Source organism: Zeus faber (assembly GCF_960531495.2).
Source record: "Zeus faber genome assembly, chromosome: 21".
NCBI classification, from domain to species: domain Eukaryota; kingdom Metazoa; phylum Chordata; class Actinopteri; order Zeiformes; family Zeidae; genus Zeus; species Zeus faber.
This window is the reverse complement of record NC_137208.1, coordinates 18,615,697-18,640,753: the sequence shown is the minus strand read 5'-3', so window position 1 is coordinate 18,640,753 and position 25,057 is coordinate 18,615,697. Positions and strand designations below refer to the sequence as shown.

Below are 25,057 nucleotides of genomic sequence, written 5' to 3'. Positions count from 1 at the left end.
TCCTGGTACTAATAGAGCTTTTATTATTCAGAGGGAGGCTGACCCGCAGGCGGGATGTTATAATTTACAGTGGGGGGGGGGGGGGGTGAAAAGGCTAGGTCACTGAGTGCCAGCCTTGGGCGGAACCCACTCGTAGATCTTCTGGCGCGTGGTGGAGAAGGGCACGTACTGCTGGGACGTCCCGCTCACGTTCAACTGGTGTGTCTCAGCCAGGAACTTCTTGGGCACCGGGGGGTGCGTGGTAGGGGGGTGTTCCGTCATACAGTGCAGCCAGCAGTGCCTGAAGAGATCAAACGATGCAGGGGGTGAAGTTCAGCCTTTACAGAGACTTAGATCACTAGTTTGGCGTCATTCGAAAATAATGGACATTCTCCGGAGGAACCCCACATGCTTCTGTGTGCTGAAAACAAAAAAAAAAAAAGAAAGTCAAGTACCCTTTCCTCAATATCTGCCGCGCTTCAGATATTCTCTGGGTTTTAAATTCTTGTGTTGGGGAATCCCTGATACAGATAACTTATTTTCGCCAGTCTGTTTACTTTAAGCTGACAGATAGGGTTACTATTAATTTCCTGCATACAGCCCACACTATATCATAATACATATTATTACTTCATTTGAATATTTGTTCTGTCTTTTCAGATCTCCATCTTGTACCAGGGTCCATTCTGGTACTAAAGAAAAAAAAAGAAATTCAAGGAGTTCACAAGTAAGTTTAAGCACATCTTTTTATTTTTCAGGGACATCACCAAAACAATTGTAATGAATTTTCAACTTGACTCAACTCATTGTCTATTGTTTATATTAGTATATAATAAGCTATTATCTATATAGATAATATTCATCTCAATCATCTCTCTAGTGTCTCTTTCCAACTATGCTGGATTCAATTTACATTTCCCTGGCATCATCTATATTGTAAAAGCAACCCCTGAAAAAATGTTTTAATACATTATGTTTTGAATAACAAAACCAGGGTGAATATCGCATTTTTTTTCTAGCACTTTAAGCACCTCAAGGACCTGGTAAGAAACTTGCAGTTTGGGCTACTTCTAATTAATTATAGATAGCCTGAACTATAACATATTACATATCATTACATAATTTGAATATCCGTTGAATTTTTCCAGATGTCCATCTTGTAAAATTACAGAGAAGTGTAAGTGCTTCAGCCAGACACTGACATTTGGCTTATGAAATATGCATTTCACGTCCACTGTTTTTTCCTCTGATGAACTCCTTCAAAATTGTGAATGATCAATTCTCACCCAGAATCATTTGGCGGTAAACAGCTCAAACGCTTCACCCATTAGATAGGTAAGCTTCCAAACAAACCCCTCCTACCATTCAGCGGGCACCATGCTGCCGTCCACCTCCCACATAGTGTTCTTTCCATTCATCTCTGTGGTGTATAGCACCCAACGGTGCCGTCCTGGCAATAGACAAAATGAGACATTATGGCGCATACCCATCAATGCAGTGTCTGCTCCAGACCTCCTAAGATGGCATCATCAACTCACACAGTTTTTGGTGAAGTGTTTTATTGTCACTTACCGAAGAAATAGTTCTTGCTGTCCTCATAGTACTTATTTCCATACTTATCCACACCAACAAGGGTTCCGGTTTTCACATCGTTGGCCCTGTCAACAAATAAGTGACATTTCAACTGCAATACAGCCTAAGATAAGGGGATGTAGTAGGGTTGCCAACAAGCCGTGACTCTGGGAATTTGACCAAGTACCCCGGGAAAAGAGAGATCACTGGCATTACTGAGAGGCGGAAATTAGAATAAACAAAGATGGAGGGCATTCTTTTGCAAGGTTGTGTGTCTGTTGAAGGGACCCAGAAGAGTGTGTGGGATTTCTGGTTTGGTTTGTCTGCTCTGTTCATGGTTGGTAGAAGTAAATATTAATTATATAGATATTTCCAAAGTACACGATGGACGTCCCGTCAGGAACTGTATTTGTTGATGATTAATTGTCATATAAATAACTGTGTTTAATGAATTGTATTTGTTCATTTGAAGCCACTATCATAATATTATACACGTCTGCTTATTGAAGAAGATCAAATTGACGATTGGAGCATACGAATTTGAAACAATTCATTTTCTCAAACTAGTCAAATTTTTGCATGGTAATGTTACTCGTAGCGTGTGCGTTTTTGAGCCTGGCTGCAATAAGAATGGGCAGTGGGCCGGTATACCCAATGCGTCACAGGTTTATTAGTTTATTCGTTTCAGAAAAACATCTGCGGGAATTTCTTGTCCACCCTAGGTGAATATATATACAGTATATACATATCATCAGCAAACGCACTCCCAGCTAGAACAGCTGGAACACTTGGTTAAATCTTTGCTAAATATGAGCTGATCAGACCGGCTACTAATATATCCTTTATATTGAACTCCACGCACGGATAGCGATAACACTTCGCTTGGAAAATAACAACAACAAAAATGAAAGAAGGCCAACCTGAAAAACTGCACCAGAAAGCCACGCACTCCGCCGTGACCTCGTAGCTGTCCCAAAGCCCTTCGGACGATGTTGGCATACTCCGCCATCTTTAGACGGATGTATTATGACGGCGGACGGTTCTACAGCGACAAGTGTCCGACTGGGAACACAGGTCGTGGCCTGCGGTGGGATGCGTTCCGCAGAGGCGCAAAAAGAGTGCGTACCCTGGTGGTTCCTCAACCTCTGTTCCTGCCCCGGCACAAATTATTATTATTATTATTATTATTATTTCCCCACAATTAAATATTGCCACGGTACACCACGATCCTTTTAACCACCAAAAAACGGCACAAACATGGAGAACTGTGCTTATTATCACTACTCCTCATTACTAGGGGTTCTCACTTTCAGGGTGAAGCTTGAGCTTGAGACGTCTGTTTGGGTCAGTCTATCTCATATTCCCGATGTTGTTATTGGCGCAGAAAATGACCTTCTCTGTAAAATAACAGTTGAAATAATCATGCGGTCGGAACAATTGAAAGTGTTGCCAAACTTGGCAACCCTGATTGATTTTTTTTTTTTCTTTTTCTTTTTTTCTTTTGAGAACTGATAAATCTGATAAGAGCCTCAAAAGCAATATTATGTTATTTAAAAGACACCGTGATGGCTTTTAAATAAAAATCGCACCACTTTATGGAGTCATACAAACAAACTTCTGTTTTCATTTGCTCGCATCTAAAAGGTCACAAAAGCCGACAGGTTGAGAGACTCGGGAGCTCAAATTGAACTCGGCTATATTCATTTTTGATTTTCTTTAATGGTCCAACATTTTATTACATTGTTTGGATTGTATTGGGGTTTTTTTTTATATGCATGTATAGACCTGTCAACATTGGGAAAATATTTAGAGGACCACAATAGTGTAACAGAGTCTCTGTGGCATTTGAGTTACTGCAGCTCAACGACTCCATCAGTTATTGACACTGAAGCCGCCTCGTAACGGGGCTCATCACATCGTATGCGAGCTACTACAGCTAACTATATATAGAAATTAATCTCATCGGGATATGCCCTTTGAAATGCATCACCTTGTAAAGTCACTGGACATGTTTACCAACTAGAGATGCACCGATTGCAATTTTCTTAGCCGATTCCTATTCCAGATTTTTTTGACCTGCATTTTCCTTTTTTTTTTTCGATTTTCATTCAATGATATGGTCTTCATAAAACATTGACTATCAAATAACGTTTAGCAATGTTGTCCGATCATTTTGAGTTTGTATCCGTTACCAGAGAAATCGAATCTTCTGATTATTCGGTCTCATTGGGTATAGCTGCTGTACGTCGATGACAAATACATCACGCGATCTGATCACACTCACAGCTGCAATTTTCAGTTACTACTATAGTGCACCTTGTGTCGATTACGCACATTTTGGTATTTTTTAGTATTTATAGAGCTTATTGTGCGTAATCACCGGGTGTCATGACATTTCACTGCATATATGTATGAACGTATGTATATGTATGTGACAAATAATCTCTTGAACTTGAACTTGAGATGGCTGATTTTGAATGATTGTGTTTATTATTGTTCATTATTCACTGTGGAACAATAATAGAACATGAAACTGTCACTGAGTTCCAATAAAATAGAATATGGACTGTCACCAGGTTTCAGTATAATTCAACCTGTAACTCTCACTGAGTTTTAGTATGACAACATATTACTAACATGGTAATGTCCAGTTCAAACTTCAAATGAAAGTTTCCTTCACTTTAAGTGCAAATATACATTTATATTATATTTATATGGTACTTGCATTCCAAAATAAATTGCAATTATTGCAAAAAAAAAAAAAAAAAAGATAAAAGATAATAAATAATAAATGACACTCTTCTCGCTCTCGTGCACTGGAAGTCTTAATTTGCTCACCTTGCATCAAACCAAGTGAATCAAATCGAACGACTCGTTTTACTGACTGACTCATCAAGAATCGAGTCTCAAAAGAGTCGAGAAAAGAGTCATTTCAGCTGGCATCTCATACCTGTGTATTTTGACCTAGGACTGTGTGGTTGGCACACAAAATGCCTGCAGGTTGCCAGGTCTAGTTTATCGCAAGCGCTTTCTGCAGTAAAAGTTCAAGCGAAAACAGAATGAAATACAAGAGGCCAATGTCAAGTATTTTCTATGTTTTTTATTATTAAAAAACTGTTGCCTGACAGTTTCAAATTATCCTTTATAGCTGAGTGGAGTGGAGGGGTTTAGAAAACAGTCATTGTTAATTAACAGTTAGGAGAAATAGAAGCTATGAATCCTTGGCAGCTGTTTTATGACCCCATGCTATGGTATAACTATTAAGCCAAACCGCTGCAATGTGGCATATTAGGAAATGGTTTCTAACGATAAAGCCTGCTTCACACCTAAAACGACATCCCTATGGAGTCAGATTGCTGGATACGATTACGCATTGGATGTAAATCAGGCTGTTTCAATTAATTTCATATGAAAGGAGACGCAAGGCGCATTTTGCATAAATGTGAATTCAAAATAACAGTCTCGTCTTCGAAAGGTATCCATAAAAATACAATCCATGTAAAATTTTCACAGTGTATTTTTTTTTTAACACAAAGGAAGAATATCATTGTAAACACTTCTCCTCGAATGATGTGATTTATCGTGACTGCTCAAGATTGGGCCCAGTAAAAACGAAAAGTAAAAAGCCTAAAAAACCCCTCCTGCCATTAGATCTGAGTTACAAAACAAGTGGCAGCCCGTGCTTTAAAAACCATGGTGGTGAATAAAAATAAACCCAGCCCCTCCACTTCCAGACAGAAATATAATGTACAACTGCATATAAATATTAACTCTTGGTTTTCCACCTAAAATGCAATGTTCTTCCACCTACAATGTGGCTGTACAGGCAAACAAAAACATTTGACTGCAGTAAAAAGTATCTACACTGATTTTTTTTTCTTCTTTTTTTATAATTTCCAGTTCTCACCAGTATATTGTTAAACCCACAATAAAATGTATTTCATCCCAAGTAAAAAAGAAATCTCTAATCCAGAGAGATTTACTCAAGTGTAGAACACTCATTTTGTTTTTCTTTATAAAAACCCTGTTTTTCACAGTAAAATCCAACCTTGACTCATCATTAAAAAATAAAAACGTGAAAAGGAACCAAAGACGTTCTTTGCATAGATTCAGACAAAACATCTTTCCGTGGTGGGCAAAAAAAAAAAAAAAAAAAAAAAGAAGCAAATTTACAGTTTGTGATTTTGACTCTTATAAAAACGACCTGAATATTTTAACATGACACGGTTAAAGTCGGCAATAGCTACGCACTTAAATGCCTACAACTGAAATGTCCTGGCTTGTACGGAGAGTTAATAGAAAAATGATTCAGACATTTTCAGTTTCACTTCATAGCGATTCCTTCATTGCTCCCAGTTAAATACTTTCCAGTCTTTGTGCCTTTTCTCAGGTTTTTCAGAGGACGCCCTGAGGGGTCCCGACGACTTTTCAGCGACACTTCCACACACGTGCCATCTGGACTTGACCTTTGACCCACGACTGGGGCACGAAACACGCCTCGTCCGTGTAAGAAGCGGTGTCGGGCCTGCGGTTTCATTCTTCAAGGATCATGGCCTCCTGGAAGGCTTCGATCCATCTAACAGCCAATTCAAAACAACGAAACAAAAAAACCCAGACAGATTATCTAAAAAGTTTTTCTGTGAAAGCCTTTAGGACACGGATGGAAAAGCTCTTTATTCTCCATTACCTTTGCGCGGTGGGGATGTCGTCTGCTTTGAAGATGTAGAAAAGGGTATTTTTATGGTACAGTTTGAACTGCAGCTTCTGAGCGGGGCCGTACTTCTCTTCCCTCAGAAAGAAGCCCAGCAGGGGTTGACTCTCCAGCGCCGCTACGTCCTGAAGGGAACAGACGCTGGTTAGGCCTTCAGTAAAAACCAGCGGTCGTCAAACTGCGTCTCTTCAGACCCCTCCTCATTGGCTCTTCTGGCTATAAAAGTTTAAATATGTATCGTAAAAACATGTATCCCAAATAAAGAAAATGTTCATATGTGGGCTCTCAAATTTAACGTGATACATCTTTAACACCATTTGCCGTTATCGCATTTTCCGAGTTTGACTCAAACGCACCGTGTGTAGGGAGCTGCCACTCTCCCTCCGGAGACCTTTAAATCATCTACTGCCGTGCTCTCGTTTAGTAATGTCTCCTGGAAAACGCTATGATTTCTACGGATATTCAACGGATATTCTCATTTATGTCCGTAAGGCACAAGGGAGAAACAGCGATAGATTCACTTCGGTGCCGTATTTGGAACCATCTACAAAGTTACATGACGCAGATTTCAAGGTGCAACAACTCTGAGACTACAACATTTTTAACCAACAGTCGAATAACAAATGTTTAAATATGAAACGCTTCATGTTGCACCGCGGCAAACTTATTATTTATTTATTATTTTATTCATTTATTTTAAATGTAGTTTTTTATTTGATTGTTTTCCAAGTTTAAATGTATCATTTCATGTAAACAGGTTTGAAGGCGTGTTGAAGGCCTCAAATATTTTTTTGAGGCCATCGACGAGGTTGCCGACCCCCGATTTAAGGGGACGCGCAGCTCTCACCGACGTGAGGGAGCAGTGCGTACCTCGCTGGCGGCATAGGTGTACAGCACTTTGTTCTTGATGACAAACCACAGCCTCTTCCACTGCTTCTTGCTGCCCTTCGACCTGTTCAGGTAGCCACTCATGGAGGAGTTCTCTGTGTTGGCAGAGACCTAAAAACAAATCAAAATCAATAGATTACTCATTTCAAGAACTACAGCAAGACTGTTTCTATACATCTCACACAAAAGAAAAGAGCTTTGGCACATGTACCATAACTTTTTTTTCCCAAAATAACTGTCCTGCTTGCGAAAGCGTTTCTTAAAAATAGCGTTAAAAGCAGCACTATGTAGGTTTTGGTATTTGGCGCCCCTACAGTTTCGGAGTGCAATTCCACTTTTACACCACTGTCGTAAAACTCGGGTGTGGTGTCCGAAAATAATTATTTTCACCGGACGAATTTGAACCTTATCACTCATGTTTCAATAACAGCCTTTGTTACGAACGCAGATATAAATTTAAAAAAAAAAATTAACAGGCAAAAAGAAAAGAGGTGCTATTCTACATATTACAAGTCAGTGTACCATCAAAATTATTTTGAAGTGGTTATTTTAAGGAAAGAAAGTTACATAGTGTTGGTTTAATGGAATATTTTCTAACAATAAAAAGAATATAGGAAGCTTAGGTAGGAAACAATCACAGAGATGAATGTCTTAAAGTGCAATAAAGTAAAACTTAACAGCATTGAGATAGATCGATCCAACAAATTACTCTCAAATTGCCCCCATTTATAATGTATGTATTTTGTATAAATCAATGTTATTATAATAAATGCTACAGACACATCGCTACAACACGAACGTTTGAAAGAGCCTTTTCTCTTTCCTTTAGTGCAGCAGGGGCCGTGCCCTCTAGGCGGTGCGCAAAGACACTGCAGGGGGTCCGCCACTTCTTTTTTTATGTCAAAGGTTGAAGACCCCTGGATTAGTGTGTCCAAACCTCTTTTAGTGCAGCAGGAATCTTCTTCTGTTTTCTGGAAAAAGAAAAGGCTCCTGATTTCCCAATGGGAGAGACTGATGTCGAGGCACAGCGGTCACCTGCAAAAAGCGGAAAAAGGCAAAAAGTAAAATAAAACGATCAACCTTAGCTTGACCACAGGCTAATGATTTATCAACAGGGTTCATTCTGGCATTCTAAAATTAAATTCAAGGACTTTCAGATACTTTTTTTGGAACTATTTTAAATTGATGTATAAAAGTATTCCTCTCATGGTCTATTTTATTCACACACACACACACACACACACACACACACACACACACACACACACACACACACACACACACACACACACACACACACACACACACACACACACACACCTCAATTAACGACCAAGTTCCATTCCTAGGACCAGGTCGTTAAGCGAATTGGTCAATAAGCTAGGACCCGTGTTATTTCACGGTAAGGGGGCGTGGCCATTGTGAACACTAGTGTAGTTAATACTGACAGACTGCGGGAACGAGACTGAGAATGGTGATGAGATGAGATGCATACAGTGTATACAGTATATATAGTCTATATAGTATACATAGTGTATACAGCATATATAGTGTATATAGCATATATAGTATATATAGTGTATACAGTATATATAGTGTATATAGTATATATAGTGTATACAGTATATATAGTGTATATAGTGTATAAAGGGTGATGTGCGATGAGATGCTTGATGCTGAGACGCTGTGGTATTGTACGCAACATACAAAACAGACTGGTTGGAGAGCTCCGAACATCGTTAAACAGGTCAATAAGTGAGGAGTACCTGTATATACGTATATACATACAATATATAGTATATATACGAACACATATAGGTACGTTCATACATATATGCATTGAAATGTCATTGCAACGCAGCCGGAGCATTGCGCACGCACGCACGCACGCACGCACGCACGCACGCACGCACGCACGCACGCACGCACGCACGCACGCACGCACGCACGCACGCACGCACGCACGCACTCACGCACGCACGCACGCACGCACGCACGCACGCACGCACGCACGCACGCACGCACGCACTGTCATCTACTATTATAAGTGTCTATTTCTAACCATGCTGGATTAAATGTACACTTCCCTGGCAATTCTGGAAAATTTATATTACGTTTTGAATAACAAAACCATGTTTTTTTCCAAGGACTTTTCAAGCACTTCAGCACAAAAGGGGCTGCTATTCCAGTAATTTATATTTCTGAGAACGAAATCCAAGCACCTCAAGGAGCCAGTAGGAACCCTGCATCAAGTAACATACACTGTTGAAAACGCCTCATGTTAAACTGAAAACGCCTCTTACTATTCTCTTGCAGCTTGACAAAGCAGTGGTCGCACACCCGCGCCGGCTGGTTCTTCAGGTACTCCAGATAATACTTATTGGAGGAACACGCCTGGCACACCACCTGCATGTGGAACAGAATGTATGTAACATATCAGGAGAAGAGGCTCGGGTGGCATCACGTGAGGCGGGTGGGGTTAGAGCGGTGTGGACCTTGCCACAGGCTCGGCAGTGATGCCTCCTCCAGGTGAGGGTGAACTCGCAGGTGCAGATCATGCACATGGTGGCCCGCAGGTCCGGGATCCAGATCGGAGCCTTGGAACCCAACGGGGCGCCGCTGTCCACGAGGCCGTCAGCCTAAATTCAATTCAAAGGACAGAGAGTCATTTGGATCCATTTGCAAATAAAAATAGGTCACAAATGATGTCATGGTGTATATACTTATTTTTCCATTTTAAAAAAAGGTCAGGTCTCTACTGCCTCGTGTTTTTTTTTTTCAAAATTTCTGGGTTACTTTCCTTTATTCTGCCATATTTCTTTTAATTTTATTTTATTGTCTAACAGTTCATTTTTCAGGTTTCTGCAATATTTTAATTGCGTACACTTTTTTTTTTTTGTGTGTATATCCCAGATATTTACACCTTTAGAGTGATCTGATGCATCTTTTAGCGGTATGTCCTACAACAAATGTATTTATTCAGTGAGAGAAATGGGCAACCAGGGAAGCCCATTTACTGAGTTTGCAGAGGAGAATTGGAATGTTGCTGACCTTTCCAAAAGGCCTGTGGTCATTTACTAAAAATTGTTAAGAGCACAAATTGCTCATGGCAGGCAATTTCGTCAAACTCTTTATAGTCATCAAATCAGGCAGCAGATGGCCCAGCCCTACCAGGATTCTCAGAGACACTCTGAGGGAGCTGTACTCACTCCCTCATAAATTGGGTGAGCGGTCTTATGCTTCAGTTTATTTCATTAAGTTGATTGGATGCAATAATTTTATACTTTGCTTTATTTGTGGTTTTTGTTCAAGTGTTAGAATCATCCAGTTTATTTGAAATATTCTCAAATTTCCTCATCTGCTAACCATTGTTTCCTCTGAGGTCCGCTCCCTCGTGAACCAGGGGAGATGAAAGCCTCCTACTCTCCCAGACCTGTCGACCTTGGGAAAATATTTAGAGGACCACAATAGTGTAATAGAGTCTCTGTGGCGTTTGAGTTACTGCAGCTAAATGACTCCATCAGTTATTGACACTGAAGCCGTCTCGTAACGAGGCTCATCACATCGTATGCGAGCTACTACGGCTATATATACAGAAATTGATCTCATTAGGAAATACCCCTTGACTCACCTCGTAAAGTTACTGAACATGTTTACCAACTAGAGATGCACCGATTGCAATTTTCTTGGCTGACTCCTATTTCTGATTTGGGGCGATTCAGAATTTCATTCAATTGTATGTTGATAATAAAACATTGACTATTAAATAACTTTTAACAATGTCGTCCAATCATTTTAAGTTTATATTCGTAATCGGAGAAATCAAATCTTCTTATCGTTGTGTCTCATTGTGTATATCTGCTGTACGTCGATAACAAATACATCACATGATCTGATCACTCTCATGTGATTGGACAGCTGCACATACAGACTACGCTGCAATTTTCAGTTACTACTATAGTGAGATTGCTGATTTTGACACTGTGTGTTTATTATTGTTCATTATTCACTGTGGAACAATAATAGAACATGAAACTGTCACTGAGTTCCAATAAAATAGACTGTCACCAGGTTTCAGTAAAATTCAACCTGTAATTCTCAATGAATTTTGGTATGACACCACATATAACTAACATGGTAATGTCCAGTACAAACTTCAAATGAAAGTTTCCTTCACTTTAAGTGCAAATATACATTTATATTATATTCATATGGTTCTTGCATTCCAAAATAAATTGCAATCATTGCAAAAGAAAAAAATAAAATAAAAAAAGATCAATAATAAATGACACTCTTCTCACTCTTAGTCACTGGAAGTCGTCCTTTGCTCACCGTGCATTGAACCATTTGAATCAAATTGAATGACTTGTTTTACTGAATAACTCGTCAAGAATCGAGTCTCAAAAAAGTGTCAAACTTTTCATCACGAGCGGCGCTTGTGCACTAGGAACAACCAGAGCAGACGCTCTGCTGCAGTGACATCGATAGAAACGCAGTGCACAATTTTGGAATAGTGTCAGGTGATTGGATAAATAATTGATCTAATCTTATTTGTTGACCTTGAAGTACCTCTAAACAGCCGACATTTTCATTTTTCTCCGCTCTCTTTTTTGAGCGTCAACTACGTTATATTACATTGGTATCAGGTTTGCGTAACGGAGCATTTTTACGTGTACGACTACATGAGCACGGTATGGAGCATATAAATTCCACCGGCATAGAATGGGATATATCTGACACTGATCGGCCCGGCCACCGGTCATGGCCGATCAAGCTGAAAACCGGCCGATCGATCGGTGCAGCTCACGTTTTATGTAACGGTCACATTTTTGTGCTTGATTATTACTCCCCCACCTCATTTTACCTCAGCATTGCAGCATTACGCCCTGGTGGATAATAAAGTACCGTTGTGTATCAGTGGATGTTGAGTGAGTGAGAGGAGAGGGCTTACAGAACCACGAATACAAGGTCGTGTATATATATATATATATATATATATATATATATATATATATATATATATATATATATATATATATATATATATTCTTTTTTTTTCTTTTTGCATAGTTTCAGCTGGCATTTCGCTCCTGTGTATTTTAACCATGGCTGGTACACAAAATGCATGCAGGTTGGCAGGCCTGCTCTGCCGAGGTGTTTCCAGTTGGGACTCCACCAAGTGGCAGCAGAGGACGGGGGAAGCAGAGGGTTGTCTTGGAGCAACCCAGTGTCCGTAGCTAAATGGTTTCGACTGGCGCCTACGCATATAAAGCTGCCGTTTCATTTACTTGGCTGGGGGACCCTTTATTTCCTTTGGTCTGGCACCATGATGGTGTAGCTAGTTTGACAAAAGCTCAGTAAAAAAGACAAATCACATTCTCACAGTTGGACTTTTAACATTGAGACCCAACAGACACACCGTGGAAAGGTTAGGCGTTACCTCCTCCTGACTACGGCTGGATATGAATGTGATCTTCTTCTTGGTGTAGTCGTCTATAGCCTTGGCGATGGCTTCCAGCCACTCGTCTCTTTCTCTGGCCGAGCTGGGGGCACAAAGCACATCGGAGTTCTTTGAAACCAATAGGAGTCGTACCGACCGGTTAAATCCGTCTCATGAGCCGTCACCGACGTGCTGTAGGATTCATAGCACTGCAGACCTGCCCGACAGGATGAAGGAGCGTTCCACACTTTCGATGTTCAACTCGTTCTGATAGGCCTCTTGGCTGGGCTTACTGACCTGTAACACACACACACAACCCAAAGCAACAGCAACCAGAATCAGACTCAGTTTTATTCGGCAGGGACATCGACATACACTATACTAGCAATTTGTTCTGGTAAGGTTTAGTGCGTTTCTCCACAAACAATCGGCATTAGAGAAAAAAAGCTTAACAGTCTGAAAAAAAGGAAAATAATAATAATAATAATGCCATCAGTAATTATTATATTTAATTATAGTTAATAATAATAATATTTTATAATAATAATATATAATAAAATAAAATGTAACTCAATAAAAAGTGAAGTAAAAAATAAATACAAATGGTCAAAAATATAGAAATAGGCAACATAATTAAAAAATATAGAAAGTCATATATAATAAATATACATACAAAATGCATTTTTTCGCACAGGATAATTTTTTGTTATGGGTATTATAAATATGAATTCTTAGTACGTATTTACTAGACTATTACAGTATGCACAGTGTAACCACAGATCAACAGAAATATGTACATTGCTGAGAACAGCGGAGCCACTACGCCACATTGTGATGGTGTCGGGTCCCTTCTCACCTTCATCCCAGCCAGAGACAGCATACTGTTGAGTTTATACTGGCCAGATTGAACGGGGGTGGTGTACATGAGGACATCATTGAACTGGAGAAGCAAAGACCGAGAGAAGATTAACAAAGTAAAAAAAAACAAACAAAAAAAAACAAAAAACCACCACAGAGATCTCGTGAGACCCAGTCGGCCCTGAGTCGAACCACTTACCAGGAAGAACATGCGCGGCTGCATCACTTTCCTGGACAGCTTCATCAGCGTGCCCTCCTTCAGAAACACCTGAACGCAGGGGGACAGAGTCGTCACTGGTGAAGTCACGTGATTTATGCATTTTAATCAACCGGGCTTTAAGACAATGAAAGAAGGGACGGAGCCCCTGTGTGGCGGCGCCGTACCCTGCCTGGCTGGACGATCTCCTGGTGGCCGTTCAGACTGTACTGGATCTGCATCAGCTTCTGGAAGTTGTCCTGAAGAATATGGGATGCGATGACAAACCGTAGGAGAATAAAGGCTGGTGTACATCACCACGGTTAATCGGTAAGGATTACTCACCCCTTGTTTCATGATGTCATTGGCGTGGTTAGCCACTTCCTTCACAATGCCCAGGGCGGCTGTGTGGGTTGTAGAGACGTTTTAATACAATTTAACGACCGTAAAAGTTACAATTTACACACTCTATCCTCACCTTGTGTGTCTTTATAGTCCTCAGAGTCCTCTGGCAGGTTTTTCAGATAATCTAACAAAATGGGAGAAAGGCGGACAGGACAAGTGTTGGTTATGTGGATAGGATAAATCATTGCAACCTGCTGGAGCTTGCTGCTTGGTGCCGCCCCCTGTAGTGGCCTGCGCAAACGCTCCGTGTGATTATGCACATTTTAGTGATTTTTCCCGTTTTAAATTACTATGTGCGTCAAAAACTCATCGGCAGTGATCTCCTACGACCGCGATGCACTCTTGGAAAAAAAAAAAAAAAGAATCCCCAAAAAGAACAACTTTGGGACATTTTATCCCCTGATTCAGAGTGGCCGGTGGAGATTGTAAGTGGCAACACAATCAACAAGGACGGTAACATCAATGCAGTCGAGTCTTGAACACTCCGCTGTGTGCCTGGATCCTGGACTTCCTCACAGTCAAGCCCCAGGTGGTTAGGGTGGGGAAGCACACGTCCAGCACCCTCACTCTGAACACAGGATCCCCCCAGGGCTGCGTCCTCACACACACATGACTGTGTGGCCAGGTCCAGCTCCAACACCATCATCAAGTTTGCCGATGACACCGTCGTGGTGGGCCTGGTCACCGACGACGACGACGAGAAGGCCTACCGCGAGGAGGTTACTCTGGTGCCAAGACAACAGCCTCCTCCTGAACGTCAGCAAACTAAGGAGCTGATTGTGGGCTTTAGGAGAGGATTACAACCCAGGATGCACACCCTGTTGATGATTAATGGTACTTCTGTCGACAGGGTGAGCAGCTTCAAGTATCTGGGAGTCCACATCACAGAGGATTTAACATGGACTTTACAAACAGACACTCTGGTGAGAAAGGCGAGGCAGCGTCTTAACCTCAAGCAGCTGAAGAAATTCTGGGTCTCGTTGAAGATCCTCAAGTCCTTCTACTGTGGAGCAGTGGAGAGCATCCTGACAGGCAACACCACTGCCTGGTTTGGGAACTGTACTGCCCAGGGCAGGTGGGCCCTGCAGGGGGTGGCGCATTCAGCCCAACATACCACTGGAACTACCCTCCCCCCCCGGCAGGACTTATACGCCAGGAGGTGTAGCAGCAGAGCCCGCAGGATCATGAAGGATCCTCATCACCCCAACAATGGACTGTTCCAGCTGCTGCTGTCGGGCAAGCGCCTGACCTCACCAGGGGTCCTCACTGAGTCACACACATAGGCTCCACTACCCTACTGTACCGTATGTAGCATACTGCACTGCATACTGTATCACTGCACTGGGTTACTGCATACTGTGCTGTATTGCTGTTCTGTTCGGTGTTACTGTATTGCTGTGCAAATACTGTTGTATACTGTACATCTCCACACACACTCTTACTTTATTCACATAACAATTTACTGCACATATCTGTATATACCATAATAGTGTATTCCTTTTATCTATATTTTGTATTCCCATTCAGTATATTACCTTTTTTTATTCTATTTACTAACTAAATGACATTTTAGGAATCAGTTAGTTTGTAGTTAGTTGAGTAAGTTAGTTAGTTTAGCTATTGTGTCAGTTAGTATTTATTGTGCATAATCTCTGGGGGCGTTGCAATGACATTTCACTGCATATATGTATGCTCGTATGTATAAGTATGTGATAAATAAACAACTTGAACCTCGAATTTTGGTTTCTGCGCTTGCACTACGATGTCCACTAGGGGGCACTATATCACTAAAACAAAAACTTGGCAAAAGAACAACCACTGAGAGACCACAATTCAGCTGAGCAAGCATTCACACGCTGCCAATAAGAAAAAGTAGCTGATTCCATTGTTGACCCGGATTGAGGGGAGGTTAGTGGGAGAAAGAGCGAGTGAGTGAGTGAGTGGGTGGGTGGGTGGGTGAATGAGTGAGTGAGTGAGTGAGTGAGTGAGTGAGTGAGTGAGTGAGTGAGTGAGTGAGTGAGTGAGTGAGTGAGTGAGTGAGTGAGTGAGTGAGTGAGTGTGTACCTGTGAGTAGCAGCTGGTACTGCGGGATCCTCTGGACTGGTTTCAGCAGGTAATGTTTCAGAGCCAGGCTGGCACATCTTGGACTCATCTGAGACAAAAACAGAAATTTGAAACAAAAAAAAAAAAAAAAAAGCATACGGCTTCATGTTGCAAAACACACACCCACAAACCTAGGTGATCCGAGCAAAATGCATTTCGATTTTTATTGCTACATTTGCTGACGCTGTTTTCCTTGCTGTGCCGCAGTATTTCTACCGTGGAAGGATCCAAAGGGGTAATTGTATGATGTATTTGTTTCCTTCGGTTGTCGCACTGCTCTAAAAGTAAATATGTATATGAACTAATGGCGTAATTAACGTTAATGCTGGATGTCACCATATTCATTATCAAAAATTCTCATTGAGAATAAGTGAATTGTGGGGATTTTTATTTTTGTTCGCACTTTGCAATCACTATATGAAGGGAGTTTTAAACTCTCATTCGTGGAACATGGTGAATGTACAGCTGAGCAAACCATTTGCGGTCGCCGCCCATTTTCCCTGACATATTTTGTGATGCGAAACTCTGTTAAATCTTTTTTTTTTTGTTTGTTTTTTTTTTACCTCAAACTCTCGGACTACCGCAGTAAAAGCGGGGTTCTTTCTGCACTGCTCGTCTAGCAGGGCCACGTTGTTGTCAAACTGCCGGATGTAGGTGGAGTACATCTTCAGGTATGGGCCCTTCTGGACGAAGATGTCCGACAGGCGCTGGTGACTGGCCCTGCAAAGAAACCACAGAGGACAATGGTTAATTTAATACAGGCAACAACCTTTGGAGTATGTGTCCGTGTGTGTGTGTGTGTGTGTGTGTGTGTGTGTGTGTGTGTGTGTACCAGTGGGCCACCCGGTCCTCCAGCTCCCTCAGCAGGTCTTTGTTGAGCTGGTAGAGCTGGGGGAGGTAGTAGAGGATCTGGCTCAGGATTCGCTCCTCCACCACCGGCTTCCCGTTCTGTCGCGTCGCCTTAGCAACCGCGTCCCGGAAGTCCTACAGGGACAAAAAAGGGTTAAACGGTCCGACAAAGGGGGCTATCACACAGGATGGAAGGACTGAAGGAGCGGGGGAGGCTACCCAAAGTCACTGGGCAGAGTGGGGTGATGTACAAAAACCTATTACTACAGCTGGAACACCTGCTTGTCACCTCATAAACATGAGACCCACCTAACCCCCCCACACACACACACACACACACACACACACACACACACACACACACACACACACACACACACACACACACACACACACACACACACACACACACACACAGCTGAGTCAGCACCCTGGCTCTGTCCGACACACGTCCACCTGGAAGGAAGTGGAGGGACGAAGCAGGATGCAAATGTTAACATGCACTCACTCACACCCACACACACCCACTCTATATCTAGTTGAGATACATGGAAACCAGCTTAAGCCAATATGACTCAAAGTTCTGACACACACACACACACACACACACATACACACACACACACACACACACACAAAAGGCCCGAAAATCCCGTCTTCTTCCAGCACATGCCCACCCCCATTCCCCAAAAAGCATTCACGTTGTGGGCACTGACCGCAAAATAGTTCAATCTAATGAACTCCAGAGGGCTGGAAGACAGGGGAACCAAGAAGAAACCATGGATGGCTCACCACCCTTACCGCATGCAATTTTTCCCCCCCAATCACCCATGCAACCACCTGCGTGCGTGCGCGCGCACGCACGCACGCACGCACGCACGCACGCACGCACGCACGCACGCACGCACGCACGCACGCACGCACGCACGCACGCACGCACGCACGCACGCACGCACGCACGCACGCACGCACGCACGCACGCACACACACACACACACACACACACACACACACACACACACACACACACACAGGCTTAGCTCAGGCTCGGCGGCCTGAGGAAGCAGCTGCTGCTTGGACGTGGACGCTGAAGAATGTCATCTGACCTCTTTCTATGAATGAGTCCCCGCCGCCAGGGAGTTGGGACAACGCTGGGAGCTAATCCCGCGATGGCTTCACTGAAAAGCCTCGTCTGAGGTGGCCAGACAGCTGGGTGCTCGACCCTCGGCGCGGGTTGCCTGAACTCTCGCACCTGAGCCCAACGACGCAAGAAGCTCCCCTCTACAAAGCAATGGGCTTTCGGTTCAGGTTTAACACCAGATAAAACACCAACGCTCGCTTGAACCAATAACAATTTGCAGAACTGGAGATACTAGTGTGCCCTGGTTCAAGAGCTCCCGCAAAGAAAAACACTGGCTAAACACTGCATGGAACAAGGAGCGCCATGAACGGACAGCAGTCATTATTCGGAAATAACCGCTGCCGTTGACCAATCAGAGTCTAGTATTCCACAGTGCCGCGTAATAATCACATTTATACTTGACACGGAGATGTCAATTTTAGTGTTGATCTTACACAAACTCTCAGATCTAGGTACTCTATTAATCCGAAGGGGGAGAATTAAGTTGAAAGCAAAGCAATTCAAAGCAAGCCACTTTCTGAACACATACTAGGATTGCACGTGCAAAGTAAGTGTGCAGACTTAAGAAGAACCCATGCATCTCTTCACACAGAAGAGATGGACAGAGGTGGAACACATGTGTAAGGTATGGAAGTTACACATCCATACAGTAACCAACGTTTAGAAGTGCAGTTCACCTCCTCGGAACAAAGACGACCGCTCACTGGTGACACATGAGCTGGGAGGGTTCAAGCAGCAGGCTAATGTCAATATCCTCCCTTTTGTTCACACACACACACACACACACACACACACACACACACACACACACACACACACACACACACACACACACACACACACACACACACACACACACACACACACACACACACACACACACACACACACCAGATCAAAGGCCCCTAAAAGCAACGTCTGTGGAGAAAACTCTCTGGGCTAGAGGTCTTCACAGGCACCAAAATTCGGAGCCGAACACGATGGGACCATTTGGAGGTTTTACAGAACCGACCCGAGGCATAATGCCAAGCCTAATTAAGATTGCTCCTATAAAAAATGCTGTTCTCCTACAGTGTCAATGCCCCGATTGGTGTTTGTGTCAGGGTGGCCGCACTTCATTCAACACACACGCACGCACACCTGCTCACAACCTGACATCCCCATTATCATCAAAGAAGCAGAATATTTTTTATCAAGTGTTTCCGCAACCCTTTTTACAACGAAATCATCCCACGGCACACGACTACCCCGTTAACGCGGCGTTAACGTCACAGACACCTATAACTTGACCGCGTCCTGATGAAGACGGAGCTGCTATTCCGGCGGGCACCGATCCACCCAGTTTTGACCTTGCAACACAAGCACGAATTTCCATTCTTTATCTATTTTTTATTTTTTCCACAGCGCACCTGGCGAGCTCTCGAGGCACACAGTGGTTGAAAAAAAAACAAAAAAAACAGTGATTTAGGAGACACTTACTATGTGAAGAAGCTTCAAAACATCCACAAACCTGTCGAGGAAGAGGACAATAACAACAGTAAGACGAGGAAGGGGGAAGGGGGTTGGCGGTCGGGGTGTTAGTCTTGCATTGTTCGTCTTCAATCCAATCCACTCACACTTTCTCGGAGCTCATGATTTCCTGGGCGATGTGCACCACCTTCTTCCGCTTCATCTCGTCGTCCTGCTGAGTGGAACGCAGAGAGGGGGAGAGAGAGAGAGAGAGAGAGATATTTTAGGGCGCAGCTCGCACCGACGTGAGCAAAGCGACGCGTGGATCCACTCACGCAGTCCGTGCAAAGCACCATGATGAAGCCCCTCCACCCTCAGAGCATGCAAAACTGGGAAACAACGGGGAGGAGCGCGACCGTCGCGGAAAGTAGAGCAGCAGCTTTGCACATAGTGTGTGTTTTGTGTGTGTGTGTGTGTGTGTGTGTGCGTTGTGGAATGGTAATGGGGCGGGCTCTGGCCGTCTTAATTTGGATGGCGACATTGGCCCTGCTTGACTGAAAGGACCTCCTGCTCCCGGCAGAGCCTGCGATCCCCTCGCACGTTTGAGAGGGAACACCGGTGGTCGTGTCATGAGAGGAGGGGGTCGGACGTGACAAAGGCTGCGGACATTTGAAGAGCTATTCTTGACCCTGACGGCCACACTAAACTGTGTTTGCATCCCCCCCTTCCCCCCCCAGACAGGCATCCGGGAGGTTCCGGACAGTGATTCACACGCGCATAAACTTTAAAAACATACACGCACCAAAACTCGAGCAGCAGAGTGACCGATGTTTCCCCCTCTACTGTGCTGTGACAGTCAGGTTTTCTTCCACCAGATACTTGTCAATCTGCGACCGAATGGGATATTTACTAGGGCTGTAAACACCCTTGAGATTTCTTTTGCTGATCTTTCGAATTTTAGTTGATTGTTCCTCAACCCCGGCGGACGGAAACGCAGCCCATTCCCATCCCCTCCGCGGCGACATTTCCGACACTGCTTCAAAGACTCACCTGTCTGTCGGCCGCATCTGGCTGCTCCTTGCTGGAGGTGGAGCTGTTGTCCTCGTCGTCGGAGCTGTGCACCTCCTCTTCCTCGGAATGGACCCGGTCTTGCATTAGCCAGCCACTAAGCGGAGAGAGCACAGATAAAGACCACGAGAAGGAGATGAGTCGCCTTTTTGTGGGAAGTGTGGAAAAAGGGAAGGCTGGCAAGGGTTGGAAAGATTAGTCCGGACAGACACGGAGGGAGAAGTTTGTCACAGACGCATTTTCCATTTTCCGCATTTTAATACATTCGTAGAATATGTGGCATGGCAGCCCACTGATAGTGCTCCAAACAAGGAAGGGATAACGTGCAGCCAGCCAGTAATTATTTCAAAATAACTCCCCGGAGGGTGATCGGGGTCTAGAGTCACACTGAAGGGTTGGATCATAGATAGATTATCACGAATTGATTTTCATAAACGGTGTGCCTACTTTTAGAGCTTCCACTAAGGAAAATAGTCCACAACAACACAGCTGGCACTGCGTTAAACGAGGGAGGGGTCTTGGAGCAGAGAAGTGGTTGCCTGTGGCAACGGCTAATTATTCAGAAATAACTGACCGCCTATTGCCGCTATTGACCAATCGGAATCGAGTACTTCAGAGAGACGTGTTATAATGGAAGTAAATCAAGGCAAAGAACTGTATCTGTCTTTCTCGTCAAGCGCCCCTGGGTGCTCATACAGACCAGCCAAGTAGCAAGGTGCGTTTGTGCGGTGCTAATGTTTGGATGTAGTGCCTCCTAGGCTTTTAGCTTGAATGCAACTAGATGCAAATGATTCGGGATTTGGGAGTGGATGGGGCATCGTTGAAAAGAAAATGGAAACAATTGTTGTTACCAGTGCCTTGACTTTTGCATTCGTTACAAAACAATACTTTTTCCAAAATTAAATGTCATGTTCTGACACTAAGTATAGGGACTTAGACGTATGTAGCACGCCGCTTTTCAAATGAAAACATAAAACAAAACAAACAAAAAAAAAATCCCTTTTACTCAACAAACTTTTTAGTTGTATTTCTGTCTCAGTGATAAAGACTAAAGACATGAACTACTTTGGCATTGAATGACACCAAATCTTTCAACCTTAAATAGTATCGATGAAATTGGCTCAATGGCATAAAACCATTGAATTTCGATGTCGAGCACTCAATTTCGGTGTCTTGATGTTTGAGGTTGCTCCGAGTCCTGCGAAACTGTGCTGGGTCAGAATCCAAAACCTAGTACGTGCACTAATTAAGGTGGCAAAGCCATAAAAGAGCCAGTTTCCCCTCTTGTCAGCCCTTCTTACAATTCTCTGCCGACTTCGTTTTCCCGGCATGCCCCTGTGGATAGTTTATCCTTTACCTAAAAACTGAATGACACACACACACACACACACACACACACACACACACACACACACACACACACACACACACACACACACACACACACACACACACACACACACACACACACACACACACACACACACACACCACTTTATCCATCCATCCTAGTTCTCACTATTCCTTTCTCTTCAGACGAGCATTCCAACACACTGGGTCAGACACAGAGCGCCACTTGTTTACTGCCTGAGGCTGGTTACATAAACTTAACAGGCTCAGATGCCTGGGAAACACTACAAATTCACTCACATTTAATATTGGTCACACACACACACACACACACACACACACACACACACACACACACACACACACACACACACACACACACACACACACACACACACACACACACACACACACACACACACACACACACACACACACCTAGAGCCACCCAAGAAACCTACTTTGCATAACAGGAGGAATTTAAGACGTGAGAAGACCTTGTGCATTGGTTCGCTTGCCGTCACATCGGGCTTACCTAGAGACGACCTAACTTGGCCTTGGCCTCGTTGCTTTCGGGGCCCGACTGGTTGGATAAAAATAGGAACCGTGCAAACCATTATGGCCACCGCCTCTGGGCAGGACAAGCGATAGCCTGCTTCTGGTATCACAAAGGAAGGGCAATGACCAAAAAAAAGACCCGCGTGACGACGGGGGAGCCAGGCTGAGTGCGGTGAGCTGCGCATTCCGACGGACCGACGCGCCGCTTTTCACCGTCCGTTCTTTTGAAGAGATTGTTCCCCAATTTCCCCACAGAGTCACAAACGAAATACAGCGACACGGTCAGAACGAGGCTGGACGCTATGCGAGGGCGGGAGCGAGGAGGAGCGGAGCCCAGTGGTTGCCGGAGGTTTATTTTCCCTGTTCCAGAATGCTGTGTGGCGTTTCTGCGATTCTAAGACATTTCCTGCCCCGGCCACTGAAAATAACCCACAGGAAAACAGTCCAACCTGCCGCACATCAATGCTCTATTCACATTCTATTCCGCGAGCTCAGAGGCGGATTTTTACACTCAGGTTAAGACATTAAGCCAATGCTAATGGAACTCTCGGTAGTGCGTTACTTGCACACAATGGTTCCCACACTGTGGTTACGGGATACCTTAAATTACAGGGAAATAAGATTGCTTTAGATTGAGTAACAAGGCCAGGCCTTGGCCGACGTCTCCCTGGTTTTCTTCTTCTACCACACTGTCTCGCTTACAAACGCCACGCCGTGACATTGACATTGTTCTACACAATGAAATCTCGGTTTTTCCATGGACCAGTAAATCTTCTTCTCAAGGATCGTCACAAGGCAGATGTGGTTTTGCGTCTTCTCGGGATATGCTAATTGGATCTTTTGGATTATCCATCATAACAGCCCTAGATGGGTCATTATAGCCACACAAACAAAACTATCCAAGCCCAAAGGGAAAAGTGTACTTACAGTGTTACAGACTCCAAAGGGAAAGAAAGTTACAAACACCAACCACTGATCATTGTCAACAGCACGCCCTACCTCTCATATTCGCTGTCCTGGCATTGTTGATAGGGATCCTGCACCTCGTAGATGTCCGAGTCCGAGTGCAGGTCACCGTCATGTGACCAGCCCAGGCGTGCGCTGTGGAACGGCAGGTTCATGTACTCCGGTATCTCTTCATACAGCGGAACGTTCTCATACTCCACCGACCCATCGCCGCTGCTGTCTGCCTCCGTTGCACTGCTGCTCAGCTGCCCGGGGGTTTTGTCACCCCCGTTAGACTCCGCCGTGCCGGTGCAGTCCAGCGACTGCCCTCCCTTGGCCAAGATCTTTGGCAGCATCTTGACGGAGAGCCTTAGTTCCAGCAGCTTCCGGAAAGAGAGGCTCCTCTTCTGGGTTTCTGCACGGATCGCCAGGTCGGCTGCTGAGAAGGACTGCGCCCTCTGCTTGCCCCCGAGCGGCGGCGGGGCTCTGCCCTGCGGGGGCACGCTGCTCCGGGTGGGTATTTGCCGGCTGAAGAAGGTGACGCAGGGCCTGGGGAAGCGCCAGGCCATCTTCTCCTGGGGCGGCGCCGGGAGCTCCCTCATAGGGGTGCTGGCGTGCGGAGGCGCAGGCGGGGTGAGAGAAGGTGGCGGAAGTGCCGGCAGACTGTATCTCTGGGGCTTCCTGGGTGGCGCCCGCGGAGACCCACGGCCCTCCGCGGAAAGGGCTTTCCTCCCACCGCCTAGGTGCGGGTGGCAGCCCAGCTTGATCTGCTTGGGGAGGCTGTGCGTGATCGGGTAGCGCTCAAAGTCTCCGTAGCCGTCCTCCTCGTCATCGCCGTCCTCCGCCCCGCCGTCCTCGCTCTTGCCGCCGTGGCTCATTGCGTCTTGCCCCGGGTGGGCGAGCAGGTCTAGGGAGTGGGGGATGCTTCTGTTGAGGGAGGGGGGGGCGTGGGGTGCGTGGAGCGTTCTGTGGAGTCGCAGGGAGAGGGAGGTTTGCCGTGGCGGGGGTACAGGGGCGTCCGGATCGACATCTTCCACACTTAGTCCTTGTTGGGGAAGAGGCTTTTCACTAGCAGCGGGTTTCAGCTCGTCTCCTCCCAATCTGAGAGACAGACCGGCTAGACTCGGCGTCCCCTGGACGTCTCCCACGTCTGGCCCCGGCGTTTGCTCCTCCTTCACCCACTCCTGGGCGCTTCCCTCCAAGCCATCCTGCCTAACCAGGGCCGGCTTCTTGGCTTTACGCGGGTGGGGGATCGGCAGGGGCTTACTGGGGGGGGCCGGGACCTGTAGACACGGTAAGTCCCGAATAGAAGGCACTTTGCTGATAACGAGCGAGAGAGAGTCGTCGAGCTCGTCGCTCTCTATCGGAGAGGAATCCGTCTGACCAGGACACGTTTGGGAATGTGGCCGGCGGCTAGCGAGAGAGGCAGTGGGGGAAGGAGGAGGAGTGACGCTGGACGTTTTAGAGACCTCCTGGCCCGTGTCCGTGTCTGGAACCTCCGTATGTAAATCCGCTTTAGCGACCTCTACGGACGGTCCCAAAGCA

The 25,057-nt window shown here is 44.7% G+C and overlaps 2 protein-coding genes across 3 annotated transcripts in view; both read right to left on the bottom strand.

Moving 5' to 3' along the window:
• ndufa12 (NADH:ubiquinone oxidoreductase subunit A12) lies at positions 1 to 2,620 on the bottom strand. Its single transcript, XM_080022145.1, has 4 exons — positions 2,472 to 2,620; positions 1,552 to 1,637; positions 1,342 to 1,429; positions 1 to 280 (listed from the first exon to the last, which is right to left on the bottom strand). Exons 1-4 carry the CDS (start codon positions 2,558 to 2,560, stop codon positions 100 to 102), a joined length of 444 nt encoding a protein of 147 aa, XP_079878271.1. The 5' UTR covers positions 2,561 to 2,620; the 3' UTR covers positions 1 to 99.
• A 2,058-nt stretch (positions 2,621 to 4,678) lies between these two features.
• Positions 4,679 to 25,057, bottom strand: part of LOC307246263 (FYVE, RhoGEF and PH domain-containing protein 6-like) — a 22,465-nt gene continuing 2,086 nt past the window's right edge. The window contains exons 2-21 of one of the 2 annotated variants that reach the window (XM_080022143.1): positions 23,567 to 25,057; positions 20,642 to 20,756; positions 19,759 to 19,826; positions 19,622 to 19,652; positions 16,985 to 17,136; positions 16,716 to 16,872; positions 16,114 to 16,201; positions 14,123 to 14,173; positions 13,990 to 14,048; positions 13,833 to 13,904; positions 13,648 to 13,716; positions 13,447 to 13,530; positions 12,808 to 12,887; positions 12,591 to 12,693; positions 9,646 to 9,789; positions 9,454 to 9,556; positions 8,088 to 8,185; positions 7,133 to 7,261; positions 6,239 to 6,387; positions 4,679 to 6,127 (exon numbers count right to left, since the gene is read on the bottom strand). The exon at positions 23,567 to 25,057 is cut by the window's right edge and continues 628 nt beyond it. In XM_080022143.1, coding sequence (XP_079878269.1) covers positions 6,085 to 6,127; positions 6,239 to 6,387; positions 7,133 to 7,261; positions 8,088 to 8,185; positions 9,454 to 9,556; positions 9,646 to 9,789; positions 12,591 to 12,693; positions 12,808 to 12,887; positions 13,447 to 13,530; positions 13,648 to 13,716; positions 13,833 to 13,904; positions 13,990 to 14,048; positions 14,123 to 14,173; positions 16,114 to 16,201; positions 16,716 to 16,872; positions 16,985 to 17,136; positions 19,622 to 19,652; positions 19,759 to 19,826; positions 20,642 to 20,756; positions 23,567 to 25,057 — 3,286 coding nt within the window. In that variant the 3' untranslated portion in view covers positions 4,679 to 6,084. The remainder of the gene's footprint in view (positions 6,128 to 6,238; positions 6,388 to 7,132; positions 7,262 to 8,087; positions 8,186 to 9,453; positions 9,557 to 9,645; positions 9,790 to 12,590; positions 12,694 to 12,807; positions 12,888 to 13,446; positions 13,531 to 13,647; positions 13,717 to 13,832; positions 13,905 to 13,989; positions 14,049 to 14,122; positions 14,174 to 16,113; positions 16,202 to 16,715; positions 16,873 to 16,984; positions 17,137 to 19,621; positions 19,653 to 19,758; positions 19,827 to 20,641; positions 20,757 to 23,566) is intronic. The other variant, XM_080022144.1, reaches the window with a different exon arrangement.

What these genes read in the sequence shown, in the direction of transcription:
- ndufa12 (XM_080022145.1), bottom strand. Translation starts at nt 2,560, where the DNA reads ATGGCGGAGTATGCCAACATCGTCCGAAGGGCTTTGGGACAGCTACGA. An exon ending in TTTCTGGTGCAGTTTTTCAG is followed by an intron (nt 1,638 to 2,471) that starts GTTGGCCTTCTT and finishes ATTTGTTGACAG; the next exon opens with GGCCAACGATGTGAAAACCG. An exon ending in CAGCAAGAACTATTTCTTCG is followed by an intron (nt 1,430 to 1,551) that starts GTAAGTGACAAT and finishes GTCTATTGCCAG; the next exon opens with GACGGCACCGTTGGGTGCTA.